This window comes from Schistocerca gregaria, chromosome 3 (assembly GCF_023897955.1).
Source record: "Schistocerca gregaria isolate iqSchGreg1 chromosome 3, iqSchGreg1.2, whole genome shotgun sequence".
NCBI classification, from domain to species: domain Eukaryota; kingdom Metazoa; phylum Arthropoda; class Insecta; order Orthoptera; family Acrididae; genus Schistocerca; species Schistocerca gregaria.
The window spans coordinates 568,777,383-568,791,242 of NC_064922.1; the positions used below are offsets into that span (position 1 = coordinate 568,777,383).

The 13,860-nt window shown below is 42.2% G+C and overlaps 1 protein-coding gene across 1 annotated transcript in view; it reads right to left on the reverse strand.

Annotated features, from left to right (window-relative positions):
- Positions 1–13,860, reverse strand: part of LOC126356219 (cholinesterase-like) — a 108,014-nt gene that overhangs the window by 81,031 nt on the left and 13,123 nt on the right. Inside the window, exon 4 of the mRNA XM_050007031.1 lies at positions 8,007–8,192. Coding sequence (XP_049862988.1) covers positions 8,007–8,192 — 186 coding nt within the window. The remainder of the gene's footprint in view (positions 1–8,006; positions 8,193–13,860) is intronic.

Here is a 13,860-nt window from a genome sequence, read left to right on the forward strand (position 1 = left end):
CTGGCCCAGTCTTCCCGAAGATGATTTCTTTTTAGATTCCTTCTCATCTATCCCAAACCTATTTCGTCTTTGCTGTCCTGGGTCTCCGATTTATTTCATTCCTAAATGACTTATGTTGCTGTATTCTCTTCTTTCCATGAACATTTTGGTACTTCTTTCTTTTCTGTATCAGTGGAAATATTTCTTCTTCGCAGTTACCTTCCTATCATGCATATCTGGCCAACATCCGTGACTACCCTTTTCAGAGACGTCCGCTACTCTTCAGCAGAACTGTCGACTCTGGTATTTCTTATCGCAGTATTCACATCCTTAGCGAACTGCAAACGTGTCCCATCAGTCGTCAGCACCTGACTATCATTTTTGCTTCCTCACTGATTCTTCCGGGTAATTCTCTTAACCCTTTTAGACTACTATTCATCATTACTAAATCGTGACCTGAATCTATATCTGCAATCGTGTACACCGTAGAATGAAATATCTGATTACGGAATCACTGTGTGACTACAATGTAATCTAGCTTGAATATTTCCCGGCCTCCGCATCTTCTCCAAGTACACCTTATCCCCTTGTGATTCTTGGACACAGTAATCTCTAACACATTCTGAAATTTATTGCACAACTCAATTAGTGTTTCTACCCTATCATTGCTGCTGCCAAGCCCATAGTCTCCCGTATCTCTGTCTACTGTTCCTTCCATAGAGTCGTGTTCCAATCCCCCACGATTATTAGATTTATATTTCCGGTTACGTGCTGAATTGCCCATTTAATATCCTAATATACTTTTGGCATCGCTTCGTTTCTGCTTGCGACGTTGGCATGTATACATGAACTATAGTTGTCATCGTTGGTTTCGTTATGGAATCACATGAGAACAGCACTACCATTAAATTGTTCTCATAACGAATACTTCTTCTGTTATACCATAATCTGTTGTTGTTGCTAATATCCGTTGTTCGCCTGACCGGAAATCCTTATCCTCATTCCATTTCACTTGGCTGATCACCTGTGTGTCTAGACTGAGCCTTTGCATTCTCCCTCGCAGGTTTTCTATATTTTCTCTTGCGTTGAAACTTCTGACATAGCATCCTCCAACTCGTAGGATGTTATTCCGCCTTTGATAGTTTTATCTTCTTCTGGTGGTCACCTCACACTAGCAGAACTCTTCCAAAAATTCCGGAATCTTTTGCAAAAGAGGTCATCAGGAAGCCCTGTGGATAGACTTCATGTATCTTCAATTCAGTGATTTCCATTGTCTTCTGCAACCTAAAGCTAGTGATTATTGCTGATTCTTTAGAGACAATTTCGCTCACCGAGGGCAATAAAGTGGGCTGAAGGTCTGTATGGTCCTTCGCCTTCTTTGACAAGGCCGTTAGCAGAAAAACGGTGATTTCTTGTGGGGGATGTCTTCGGCTGACATTGCTCATAATTATTTGATCCATACACCACCAAAATTTCACGGTGCTACATCTACGTCTACAAAGATCCTCCGCAAGCCACCGCACGGTGCGTGGCTGAGGGTACTTTGAACCAGTACTAGTCATTTTCTTTCCTGAGACAGGGAAGTAGCCTCTCTAAATGCCTCCGAATGAGCGCTAATTTCTCTTATCTTAACGTCGTGGTCCTTATATGAAATGATTGTTGGTGGGAGTAGAAATCTTCTACAATCAACGTCAAATACCTGATGTCTAAACATTATCAATATTGTTTATCGAAAAGAACATCGTCTTCCCTTCAGTGGTTACGTTTACAGCTGCCTAGCCAGTCTAATCTGACTGCAGGAAAAATATTACACAGCATGCAAAGTAGCTGTAATGATAAATTTAGTTAATTAGTCAGTAAATTTGACATCAATGACATGCCTGGCGGGTGGAAGAGAGGGCTAGAGAACATGTACATGATTCGCGAGTTGAGCGGCGATCAGGTATTTTTTTGTTGTGGCGTGAGCCTGTGCAGGGGGAGATGACCATCGTAATAAAGTCAGCTATATTACTGAATTTATTAAGTCGTACACACTATAAACGTGATATTTGCAACTCCTATATGCTGCTATCTAAGAGACTTCATATGTGACGAAGCATCTGGTTACTTTAAGTGAGTTGTAAAGTGAGGAGTAATTCTGTGACAGAGGTACAGCGTGCCCTTAGCACTTCGTGGTGGGGCAAAAATGAGTTTAGTATTCTAGTCCTGTGATGCAGGACATAACAGATATGCTGGCTAAATAGCGAAGTAGCCAGTACACTACTTGAGCGGTAACAGAAGCAGTCGTACGTGTGTTGCACTGGATGATTATTCCCCCCACCCCTCCATGTTCTGCCTGGCAGTCATGGTAACAGTCTCTTTGGCTTTTGTGCGTCTGGTAGGGCTGGAGATGAGAACACAGGTGCACTAGTGGCCAATGTGTGTGCTTTCCTCTTCAGACCAGCATGCACATGAACATTCAGTGTCTTGGCCTCCACGGTTCCCTGCAAGCCTGAAGTAGCGAACGTGATCGTGAGTGTGAGCAATCAGCAGGAATTTTTCACCAGATATGTTTCATGTAAGGTGAGAACCTTGGGAAGGGGGGGGGCGTGAACGGTGCTTGTGTTGCCAAATGTCAGTGCACAGAAGACCTCGGATAAATATCCTGCTATGATCTACTTGTGACGCAAATTTAGTTACTTGATTTGCTTTTGTCTTCGTACGCACATAGGAGTGGACCATGTCAGTCATTGTAGTATGATCACCAATCCATAGTTCCCACCGATGTCACTGGGTGTGCTGAGATCGCTTGTTAGTGTCCGTGGGCCTGGACACAAGGCTTATGGAAACTGTGACAAGCAGGCATGGTGTCGCGACGGTTCCAGTGAAGTCCAGGAAGGGACTGATTTTTCTAACACCTTGCATCTGCTTGGAGCTGTTAGTGGGTGGATGTTTTATGGAGTCTATTTGTGGTCTTCATGCTAGACTGAGTAGAATTTGGAATGTTTAGGCCTTTGTTAGCGATATTCTTGTATCTGATATGTTATTCCCAACATCAAACGGTTGCACTGTAATCAGCGCAGGACATCTCGCCTGATATTTGTGGCACTGGAAAGCTAATGCTTCGTACAACCTCTTACCTGTCGGCACAACTGCACAAATGGTTTCTGTCACCTGATGTGGTTTGCGCCGGCCGGGGTGGCCCAGCGGTTCTAGGCACTACAGTCTGTAACCACGCGACCGCTACGGTCGCAGGTTCGAATCATGCCTCGGGCATGGATGTGTGTTCTGTCCTTAGGTTAGTTAGGTTTAAGTAGTTCTAGGGGATTGATGACCTCATAAGCAAAGTCCCATAGTGCTCGGAGCCATTTTTGGATGTGGTTTGTTTGCCCTGTGGTGCAAAGATGTGATTGAAAGGCATCTGGGTCGTGGTGGGAGAGGAGAGTGCTTGTGTAAACACTAGCCAGTCCACATAAAACCTCGGACGTATGACGAGTGTTTGTCCTGCAAATTGTATTATTCCGCACAATCAATCATTCTGATGCGATAGATCCTGCCAAACATGAAAGTGATCAATCAAAAGGACCTCAATAGTTTTGGGAAACATTGTCATCAATACAGTAATGATTATGACATAACTGCAGTCTTATCCACAAGTCGGATGCGGGATAACACCATATTAGGGGAGGTACTGCAACTGAATTATTTCCTACCAGAGAGGGGCCTTATCTCCCACGAACTGAATATGCAGTAATATGTTATTGTCATTGATTTGAATTTTCTGTCGTGAGATCTTTCCTCGCCAGCACAGACTGAGTCTTTTCCCATCAATTTCCAGATGGAGTTTGGAGGGCGAAATAAGGGAGGGTAGAGGATAGCCGGGGAATGTCCTACGAGGTAGAATGATGGCTCAGAACTGAACAAGTGCGTCTTTTCCCAAAGTGACAATGGGAGGGGAGTAGGGGACAGAGGGGTGGGGGTACCTCAGGACTGATCGTCCCTAATGGATCATAAATCTGTTTAGTAGTGTAATAGGTTAATGGGACTGAGAGGTGGAGGGGTGGTTGTATATATCAGTTTAATTAGTTAGCATATCAATCTGATATCAAGAGAGCACCAGGAACGGCTTTACTCTGCTACATTCGTTTTCTCCATCCTCTCCCCATGGTAATAGCTCATCATCATTTCAGTCCACTTTTTCTAAACGTTCTTATCCCTCTTAACATTCATCAGTTATTTCTTATAAATCATCTAAGAAATCTCTCTCCTTATTAGGCACATACTCGTTAGGGCCGTACATCCCAAATTAATTCCGGTTTTATTCCATGAATTTATTTTTCAGACTTATTGTCGTTTCATTCATTTATTTCCAATTAAGTATTCTTTGTTTCCCTTTTCTTGTAATAAGAACTGCTATGCCTGCTTTTTCTCTTTCTTTTTTTTCCACATCAGTCCAAAGCAGAGTGTAATTATTTTTTCTCTTTGTCTTTACCAGGATATACATTTGCAGTACTTCCATTTATTTAATTAATTTCTCAATTTCTCCTACTAACCGCTGTTTATTCCATGTCCCACAGATCAGCCCTTGTTCTTAACCAGAATTGATGCCTTTTGATCTGTCAGGCTTTTTATTTTCTTTGGGAGACATAGCAAAAGCGGTTTATGCTGAGGTAGGATATCAACCCCCGTGGCAAACCCACAACCTGGAGTAATTTTCCCTCAGTGTTTACTCCATCTGAGAGGCTGTGTTCGCTATGGCTGTGTTCCCCCTATACTAAGTTACCATTTGAAGAAGAGAAAACATAGGGCTGGGTAAAGGGAAAGATGAGACGTTGTGTGACACTCTGCCTGAATCCTCTGCAGGAGGCTTGTCTGGCATACGAGACCCTACCATAAGCTACGCTACTACCAGTATAGCTCTGTGCTTCATTGAAACATTCGAACCCTCTTGCCCGTAGGCAGAGTGCTACTTTAAGTCGATGTCTCCTCGAGAGAACATCGACAACACTTTCGCAGTTATGGACGGCTATAGAGACAGCATCGCTCAATATTCCTGCAGTGCACTTCCTGCCATTTGTTCAGTCCATACCTCATAGAGCTGCTGCAATACGCCAGGCAAAAGGACGTCCGACACAATATTAGGAGGCACTCCATGCTTCTTTCACCTGAGTATATTTCAGTACTGGCAATAAATAAGCCACATGTGCTACAAACAATTTAAATGTGTAAGTATTCAATTTGGAAGGTCTTTGTGATTGCAACATCTGGTACAACAATCAAACTTTAGTCGTCAACACGTGCTGCTTATCTATAATTTTTTGTCACTAAAACAATACAAAAGCCATGTGTATTCCTCTAAAACCTTATGGCATAATTAATTTATGACATCAGTGCCACATGTGGTTTGAGCTCAAAATTTTACATATTTTGGTTGCAAGCATATCAGCATTTGATCTGTGCCTTGTTGCACCATCATCTTCGGCTATGTTTAACCTCTGTCTTGTTCCATCACTGTCTTTTGTCGAGTTGTGATGAACGTACTTATTAATGGAGGTCTCCTAGCGTATTACGAATCTGTGCTATTTAAGTGCTGTATCATAGTAAAAAGCACAGCAAAACACCTCTTTCTTCCTTCACAAATTATTGTTTACTCATTTCGTTTCGCTTTTCGCTACGCTGAATGTGATTTTATTTCTATTTTTATCTTTTTCTTACATTGAATATTTTGTTTATATTTTGGTTAAAAAATGGTTCAAAAATAGCTCTGAGCACTATGGGACTTAACCTCTGAGGTCATCAGTCCCCTAGAATTTAGAACTACTTAAACCTAACTAACCCAAGGACATCACACACATCCATGCCCGAGGCAGGATTCGAACCTGCGACCGTAGCGGTCGCGCGGTTCCAGACTGTAGCGCCTAGAACCGCTGGGACACCCCGGCCGGCTATATTGTGGTGTTATTTGGTAGTTGCTTATAGAAAATACGGTCTGTAAACGACTCAGAGAGTTCTGCACTGTTATGCTGATTGGTAAATGTTGCAGAATACTTCAAATGTTCCATTTGTACATAATCTCCGTTACATTTAGTTTAATTGCAAATAAAAGACAGTCTTAGTGTGTTAATAGCATCGCTTACATTTTCTACTGTAGTACTCGCTAAGATGGTGTTCGCTAAGGTGTAGCATTACTCAAAATCTTGTAAAAACGCTACGTCATATGATTTCCTTCTATGAACCACCAATTACATACTCACATTTAAATGGTACCCTTTACATGTTTTGGACGTGCAGATACCATTGTCAGACTTTAAAAGCATCATAGAACCACTCAGATGTAGAAATATATAATTTGAGGGTGCACTGTATCTTACATCATGTGTGAGCCTAAAATGCTGAATTACTTAAATTGTTTTATTTGGGCATGAAAACAGCATTGGGCCCATAATTCAGAGCTACAATCATGTTATACGCTACGTTTGACAGGTGTGTGTTTGTGTGTGTGTGTGTGTGTGTGTGTGTGTGTGTGTGTGTGTGTGTGTGTGGAAAATAACATTGTGACACTTAATGCAAGTAATGCCTTTGTTATGTATCTGACGTATTGTTTCAAACGTTTAAAACTTGGAAAGAACATTGTGAAGTAAATCAAACTTTGACATCGACTAGTGCTGTGTAACATGTACATATCTGGATTAAACACGGTGTGCATATTTGTGTATGTGTATGTATGTGTGTATGTGTGTGTAGCTAATGTATTTTAAAGATGCGACGTTTATGTAAGATGTAAGTTCTTTGAAAATTAATTTTGTTGTTGGAGAAGAAAATAGACTGGCAGCTGCTTTTGATGGCTACTCTGGGGCTACATTTTGATTTAATTTTGATTTACAGTGAAATGCCGTAGGGTGGTTGGTTGTTTGGTTTTAATACTATGGGAGAGTAGATGGAGATGAGATGTGAAGGGGAGGCAGGGGGAGGGGGATTGGAAGGTAAGATCTTGGTGTGTTATTTGATGATGGTGAGGTCGTTGCTACACAATCTTGGACTGTGACGTCATTGTCCTACCTGTCGGAAACTGGCATTAACTCTTACACTTAAAGTCTGTGGCATTGTAAGATTCTTTACCGCATTTGAGGGCAAAGGGAGTCATTTATCTCCATAGATACACTACTGACACATAAAAGGACCAAGGATCACTCTCTGCTTTGCTATAAGGGACAAACTTATTTGCAATATTTGACGAGAGTGGGAGAGAACTTGTGATGTGTATCAGTGCTACATTCTGCACCACCCCATGCCAACTATTACGTAAGAATCAAGGTGACAGCACTTCCAAGTCTTTGACAGTAGTAAGGTTGCAACGTGTGATTCACTGTTGGCTGCTTGGTCTCTGGTCATAGGACGTGTTGTGCTGGTTGGACGTCTTCGGGAATTTAAGGCAAGGGGTATGGCTTTCCATTGCATTGTCACATGGAGTCGGCCGTAGATGTTCGACCGCTGAATGTTTCTGATTTCTTGGACTATTGTTCAGAATCATGAGACAAAGCTACAGGTTGTATGCTACTCCTATCCAATCACTCTTTGACTGTCGCTAATCTTGCATTCCTGCCGGAGGTTCGAGTCCTCCCTCGGGCATGAGTGTGTGTGTTGTCCTTAGCATAATTTAGTGTAAGCAGTGTGTAAGTCTAGGGTCCGATGCCCCAAGCAGTTTAGTACCTTAGGAATTCACACACATTTGAACACTCATCTAATCTTGTATAATACTATTGTACGAAACGTATACTGTGCGTTTTGTGCACTTAAAACTGCCGTAGCAACAACCTAACCCAGTATCTAGTTCAACAGTATAGCTGCTGATACAGCATATCTTCATGCTATCCCGGCATTTTTTGTTGACCCAGTGTCGGCAAGACGCTATGATCGATAAGTAGTATGCTCTTTTATCTAGAGTTCGTCTTCGGAATTTAGAACCACATCAAAGGAAGAGATGTTGTGAAATCTTCAGACGAAAATCTGTAAAGGTCGAAAGAGACTCTGCTAGAAGTTCTCCTGACCTGAGGACATCGGTGAGACGAAGTGCAGAGAGATAGACATCCCACCGGCGCTGTGTCCGAATATCGTGATTTGCTGTGGGTCGCCGCCAAAGCTGGCGATGTTTCTCTGCACCCAGGACAGGGCCAGCTGCTGGTCCTTGAGGCCCGCGTTCCCAGGGGCGACCGCGTCTCCCGTGCTCAGGAAACCTGGAAACAGCCATGAGATTCATGTCATAATAAAGTAATTCACAGCAGAAACAAGCGAACATTGCTGACTGACAGTTACTGACGCATGGAAATGCCCTTGTTGCAGTTCTTTTGGTGATTATTAACATCTTATAACAATACAGACTCTAAGATCCGTCTCCAGTAATTACTTGAAAGTCGTTTACAGTGGATGGCAGTTCCGAGAAGAGAGGAAGGGGTTTCTCAGGTACCTGCGTTCAGGATGTGAGCGATCGTGTGATCAGGTGTCACAGACAGAAAGAGAGAGAGGGAGACGCGTAAGCCAGGTGTACGAAAAGTTCGGCCTCATAGCTAGGGAAAAGTCTGCTGAGTGCCAGAGATCGCTCTTACCGCTACATGCAGGTTTCAGCAGTTGTTATTACATAATGTCTGCACGAGTTTGAGCATTTTTATCGATATTTCAAACATCAAAAGGTTGAAACAGGACTGTATAAAAATCTATTGTTTTCACTTGTAGATACTGCACTATCGTATTGCGTTTGGTATCTATGACCACTTGCAGTGGTTTCAGTTATACAAATACCAACATCTATGAATAATCTGAATAATCATGAAAGAGACTGATGGAATTTAGGCAGGGATACCTACTTTCCCATCGATGACAGGATTGTCACAGTCTTAGGTCTGTGATGCTGTGCAAAAGCACTTGAATTATTCATGCAAGCTCAAGCAAGAAATATCATCGCAGAATGCAGTATTCCGAAAAATAGTTAGAATACAATATTTCATAATATATAATTAAAAGCCTGGTGTATCCAACGCGTTAGTCGAATGACAAGGATAGAGAAATATGTACGGAAACATGGAACAAGTTCTGATCGGCTGGCAGTGGTGTGAGCTCCCTAAAAAAAACTTAACAAGTTCGTTACCCAATCACCTTAACAAATAAAATGTAGATATCCATGATGCCGATGTGTTTTATATATAAAAGTATATTTCTATAACGCAGGTATCAATATGATGTTTTTGAAACTAGGTGTGAATATTAATGTAAAATTTTTGATCAAGAAATTCCTATGTAACACGGAGTGCCGAAAAATGACGTGTTATCCCAGTTATAATACAACACTTTTTTCTGGAAGCAGGCCGGTTTTATTTAGGATTCAAATACATGATATCACTCCACATGTTTTCGGATACCAAACACTATTTTTAAACAAAATCTTCGTTCAGTGCGACAGCCCGACATCACCTCACTGGATGGGCCTGTATACTACATGGTATCACACTACCTGTCGATATTGGGGCAACGTCTTGCCTCATGAGTAATCTTCCAATCATCCACGGGCTACTTCCCACGGAGTGTATCCTTAATTAGGCCAGACAGATGGAAGTCGGAAGGTGGGAGAACCAAGTGGGCAAACACCTTTGGGTACCCCAACTGGTGGACGAGTGTGTCTGTCGATAAATAAGTCCAGTTGTGGAGCGAGGTGTTTGACTAGGGTCCGTCGATCACCTTGAATGAGAGTGTCCGCACGTTCCAAGATTGCAGGAGTCACAGCTGTGTGGGGCCAGGCGGCATGCGGGTGATGGGACAAGTAGCCGGCCAGAGTGGCCGAGCGGTTCTAGGCGCTACAGTCTGGAACCGCCCCACCGCTACGGTCGCAGGTTCGAATCCTGCCTCAGGTATGGATGTGTGTGATGTCCTTAGGTTAGTTAGGTTTAAGTAGTTTTGTGTTCTAGGGGACTGATGACCTCAGATGTTAAGTCCCATAGCGCTCAGAGCCATTTGAACATTTTTTTCATCGGACAGGATTCCGCGACCTTGTTGGGGTGATACCAGGTGCCTCGCCCTACGGCTCACTAACCTTCTGTTCACTGCAAGGTTCCCGTAGACGTTCTGGTAGAGCATACGAATATCTACGACGTTCTAGTTTTCCACAGCTATCGGCTTGGAACGCATCTCCGCTACAGACACCATTTTGTAGGCTACGTACGGCGCCGACACCTACCGGAATTTCATGAAACTATAGGGGTTGAAGTGAGAATATTCCACGACACCTCACAACCAGTTCTGTATTACTCAATCGTAATTGGACTAGAAAAATATTTCGTTGCATTAATTATTAAACGCTCCTCTAATTCCTCATTCTTGTGACATTTCTTGAAGCGAAGTGCCACTTTATTTGCGCAGTGAAGGCTGTTGCAGAAAAACAATGAAGAGTTTCCATGACAGCAGTATAATGTACAAGGATGGTCAGAGCTTCGGTCTTTCTGGTCACTCACACGTATGTTCTTCCCAGTTCATTTACATTGCTAAGTTTCCAGCTACTTTCAAAAGAAAAGAAAATAATTAACGAGTACTGAGTGTGGTGGTACGGTGGCGTTCTAAGGGAAGAAAATACCACTTAAGAGTTTTTAGGAGCGTTAGGTACGTATGAAACCTATAAGTATTATGCGAAAATTACGAATTGAGGAGATGGTTGAGACCAAATATACGTTACTCAGTGCGGACCCGTCATCCACAATCTGTACAGAGACTGCGCTGTTTGTCAGGAAACCTACACTTGCTGATGACGGAAGTAACTGTATTACGCTTCTCATCGCCAGATCACCTAAAATACTTGAAGATCATAAGTGAGACTGTTCTCATTAGTTCTATTGGTTCTCTCAAACGTACGTTAAGAAATGCTTTTCCACCCTAGTACCTTTACGACCATCATATCCATATGTCGAGTCTTTCTTTGATAACTGAACCGTGCTGCGGCTCGCGTTGACGCTGTTTGTAGGTTTCCCCCTGTGCTGGAGGCCAGACCGTTTCCCTTAGTTGGCATGATTGCTGTTGTTCGTCTTGACTGGCGCCACTCGTTTCGCAAGCGTAGCCTGTCCGCTAGTGGCAGCAGCGGCGGTAATCGATATGTAATAATTGTTGTCCTGTCTTTGGGGCGAAGTTGGTTTTTGTGTCATATGAGTGTGGCAGTTCAGTTGGGGACTGAAGAGGAGACAGGTCCGCGCAGTGCCAGAACACGCCGGGACCGATGGCGGTGCGTATGGACTGCGGGATGGCAGGGCTGTGGTCACCAGGGTGCAGGACCTCGTCGTAATCTGAGTTACCATCTAGTGAAGTGAATACAACTCTTAGCTGCCTATCTCATCGCTCGCAAAAGAGTTTGTTGCTGGACCTTCTCAGTGCTCGGTTACTGGAGCACCGTCTGTGACTGGTCCTTGTGCTTTAGTATTGTATTATTTATTACCATACGTTGTAATGTCTTCATTTAAGGTTATGTAAGTCTAGTTAATAGTTCCGTTTCTGGAATAAAACTAGCAGTGTAAGGGTTGTTTTACAAAGTTACCATTATCTTATTTCACCGTTTGATGATCAGTTGCTAGTTTCTTTTAATTAACCTTTGTTTGTATTTGCTGTTCTTCAGCAGATTTCAATTTTTTTTATTTAATTGCCGTTTCTGGAGTGTTAAGTCCTTCAGCCGTGATTCGGATTATTTGCCTTGAAAAAAATAATTCGATATTTTTATTTCAGCAGTAAGCCTTAAAACCTCATTTACTGCCTTTCCTGGCGTCTGGTACCTTCCGTTGTGTTTGTGGCCACTTACGTTTCAATATTTTAATACCTGTAAGTTGTAATTGCAGCAAGTTCTTATACATTCTTAGTTTATGGCCATTCTTGGCGTGTAAGGCCTTCAGCCGCGATCACAGTGGCTTTTTTTTTTTGTTTAACATGATCTCTATCTGTATTTTAGAGTGATTTGCTAAATTGTATCGCACAGAAAGCACCATTATTTACACAGTTGTTTATTTCTTCATTAATAACGTGTGTTTTTTTTATTTGTTGTCGAATCTGGAATTACTGTTTTAAAAATAAATGTGTGTAGCTGTAGAAGGCAACCAACAGTAAATAATTACGGTCCCGTCCACAATCGTAACCGAATCCTGCCTTCCCTTGACTATCAGATCACAATAACGGTAGAGTTTACCTCAAATGATATTACAGTGAACCTAGACGTGATGTCTTCATGTACTGAATGATAGGCTAGCCTCTCTACACCTGGCACTATCGAAATCTTATGCAACTCTTTTCATCAATGATTAACTTATTGCAAGCTACGACCATTTAAATCTATTTACTGTACTGTATATATATATCAGGTTTCATCTCCCTTTACGCAATGAGTTTCCCATTCACTTCCCTAACATGCTCTACGTTTTCCATCTACTGCATGACACTAGGCAAGCGACTTTCAATTTAAATTTCTTCCACGTACAGGATCATATATATTAGAAGTACAAAGAATATTCGTAATGGATGTACGTGTACGGGTTGGTTAATTGGTTGAGTTGGGGGAGGGAGCAAACAGCGAGGTCATCGGTCCCATTAGAGAAGGGCGGGGAAGCCATTAACCGTATGCTTTCAGAGGATTCATCCCAGCATTTGTCTAAAGTGATTTAGGGAAATCACGAAAAATCTTCATCAAGATGGCCGGATGGGTGGTTGAAATGTCGTCTTCCCGAATACGAGTCCAGTGTGCTAACCACTGCGACACCTCGCTCGGTTTATGGGTTGCAGACGCATGGTTGACGATTTGTGGAAGTTTAAGTCTGGTCGTGAGAACGCTTTTGGGTACTCTAATGGTTGGGCGACTGCTCGCGATAAGCGAGGGGGGTTAGAGTACAGGTTTGGTACAAATTTTCATTATCGTCCTTCCATTACACACCTTATGGTTGTCCATATTCGTGACAACGAAAACATTTCATGTCTTCTTGTGACGTCGATGTGTATGCGTGGCATATAATTGTCGTTCCCGTTTGGTTGTTATTCTTGTGGGAACAGCTTTATCAATGAACGGAATTAATTTTTCTTCGAGGTAGTTCATTGTTACGTAAAACAATTAGAGGATATTACGGTCATGTTTACATAATCTGATTTATTTATAAATTCCGCAACTTCAGTTCCATGTTAGGACAATTTTAAGTGGAATACATCGAAAATTTCATGGTGCAACTTTATTAGAGCATTAATTTCTCGCTTTTTCCTACATGGATACGGCTACCAGTCGTAAATAAAATTGTGTATTTTATAAATGAATAAGCTAAGAAAGGCGATGAGAATATCTTTTTAAAAAATATTACTTAGCTCATCACAGTGAGTCACTCTTTTCTGATCTTCCTATTCTTAACAAATGCTGTTACCATTTCACCATTTTCAGCTTGCGCTCGTATTCTACTTTCGTCTAAACGAAAACCCTTACCTTCTTTAGAGTTTAATTCACAGACACCTTCCACAACTAGATTAATCTATTTGATACCGGTTTCAGATTTGAAAGATTCCCTGCCACATTCAGACTTATGGTGTTCCACACTCCGACTAGTCGAATTTTTGTTGGTTTATCAGTCTTTCTGCCAAGATCATCTCAATCTCGGCAGTCTCGTCTGAGAGGTCCAAATAGAGGACCAACCCGGAAATTTTTGACAATGGAGAGACTGTCATGGCGATTTGTAAATTATAGACCATATATCCTGCAGATACGAATTACGTGTTGTGATTCTTAGAATTGTCCTGGTGTAAGTCATGACAAAATTGACCACGGGTGACCGGCTGAAAAGGCGTTCACATCCTCAGCGCACCTGAAGATGGCATTGGGCTCACATGCCGAAATATTGTGACCTTTGGCCA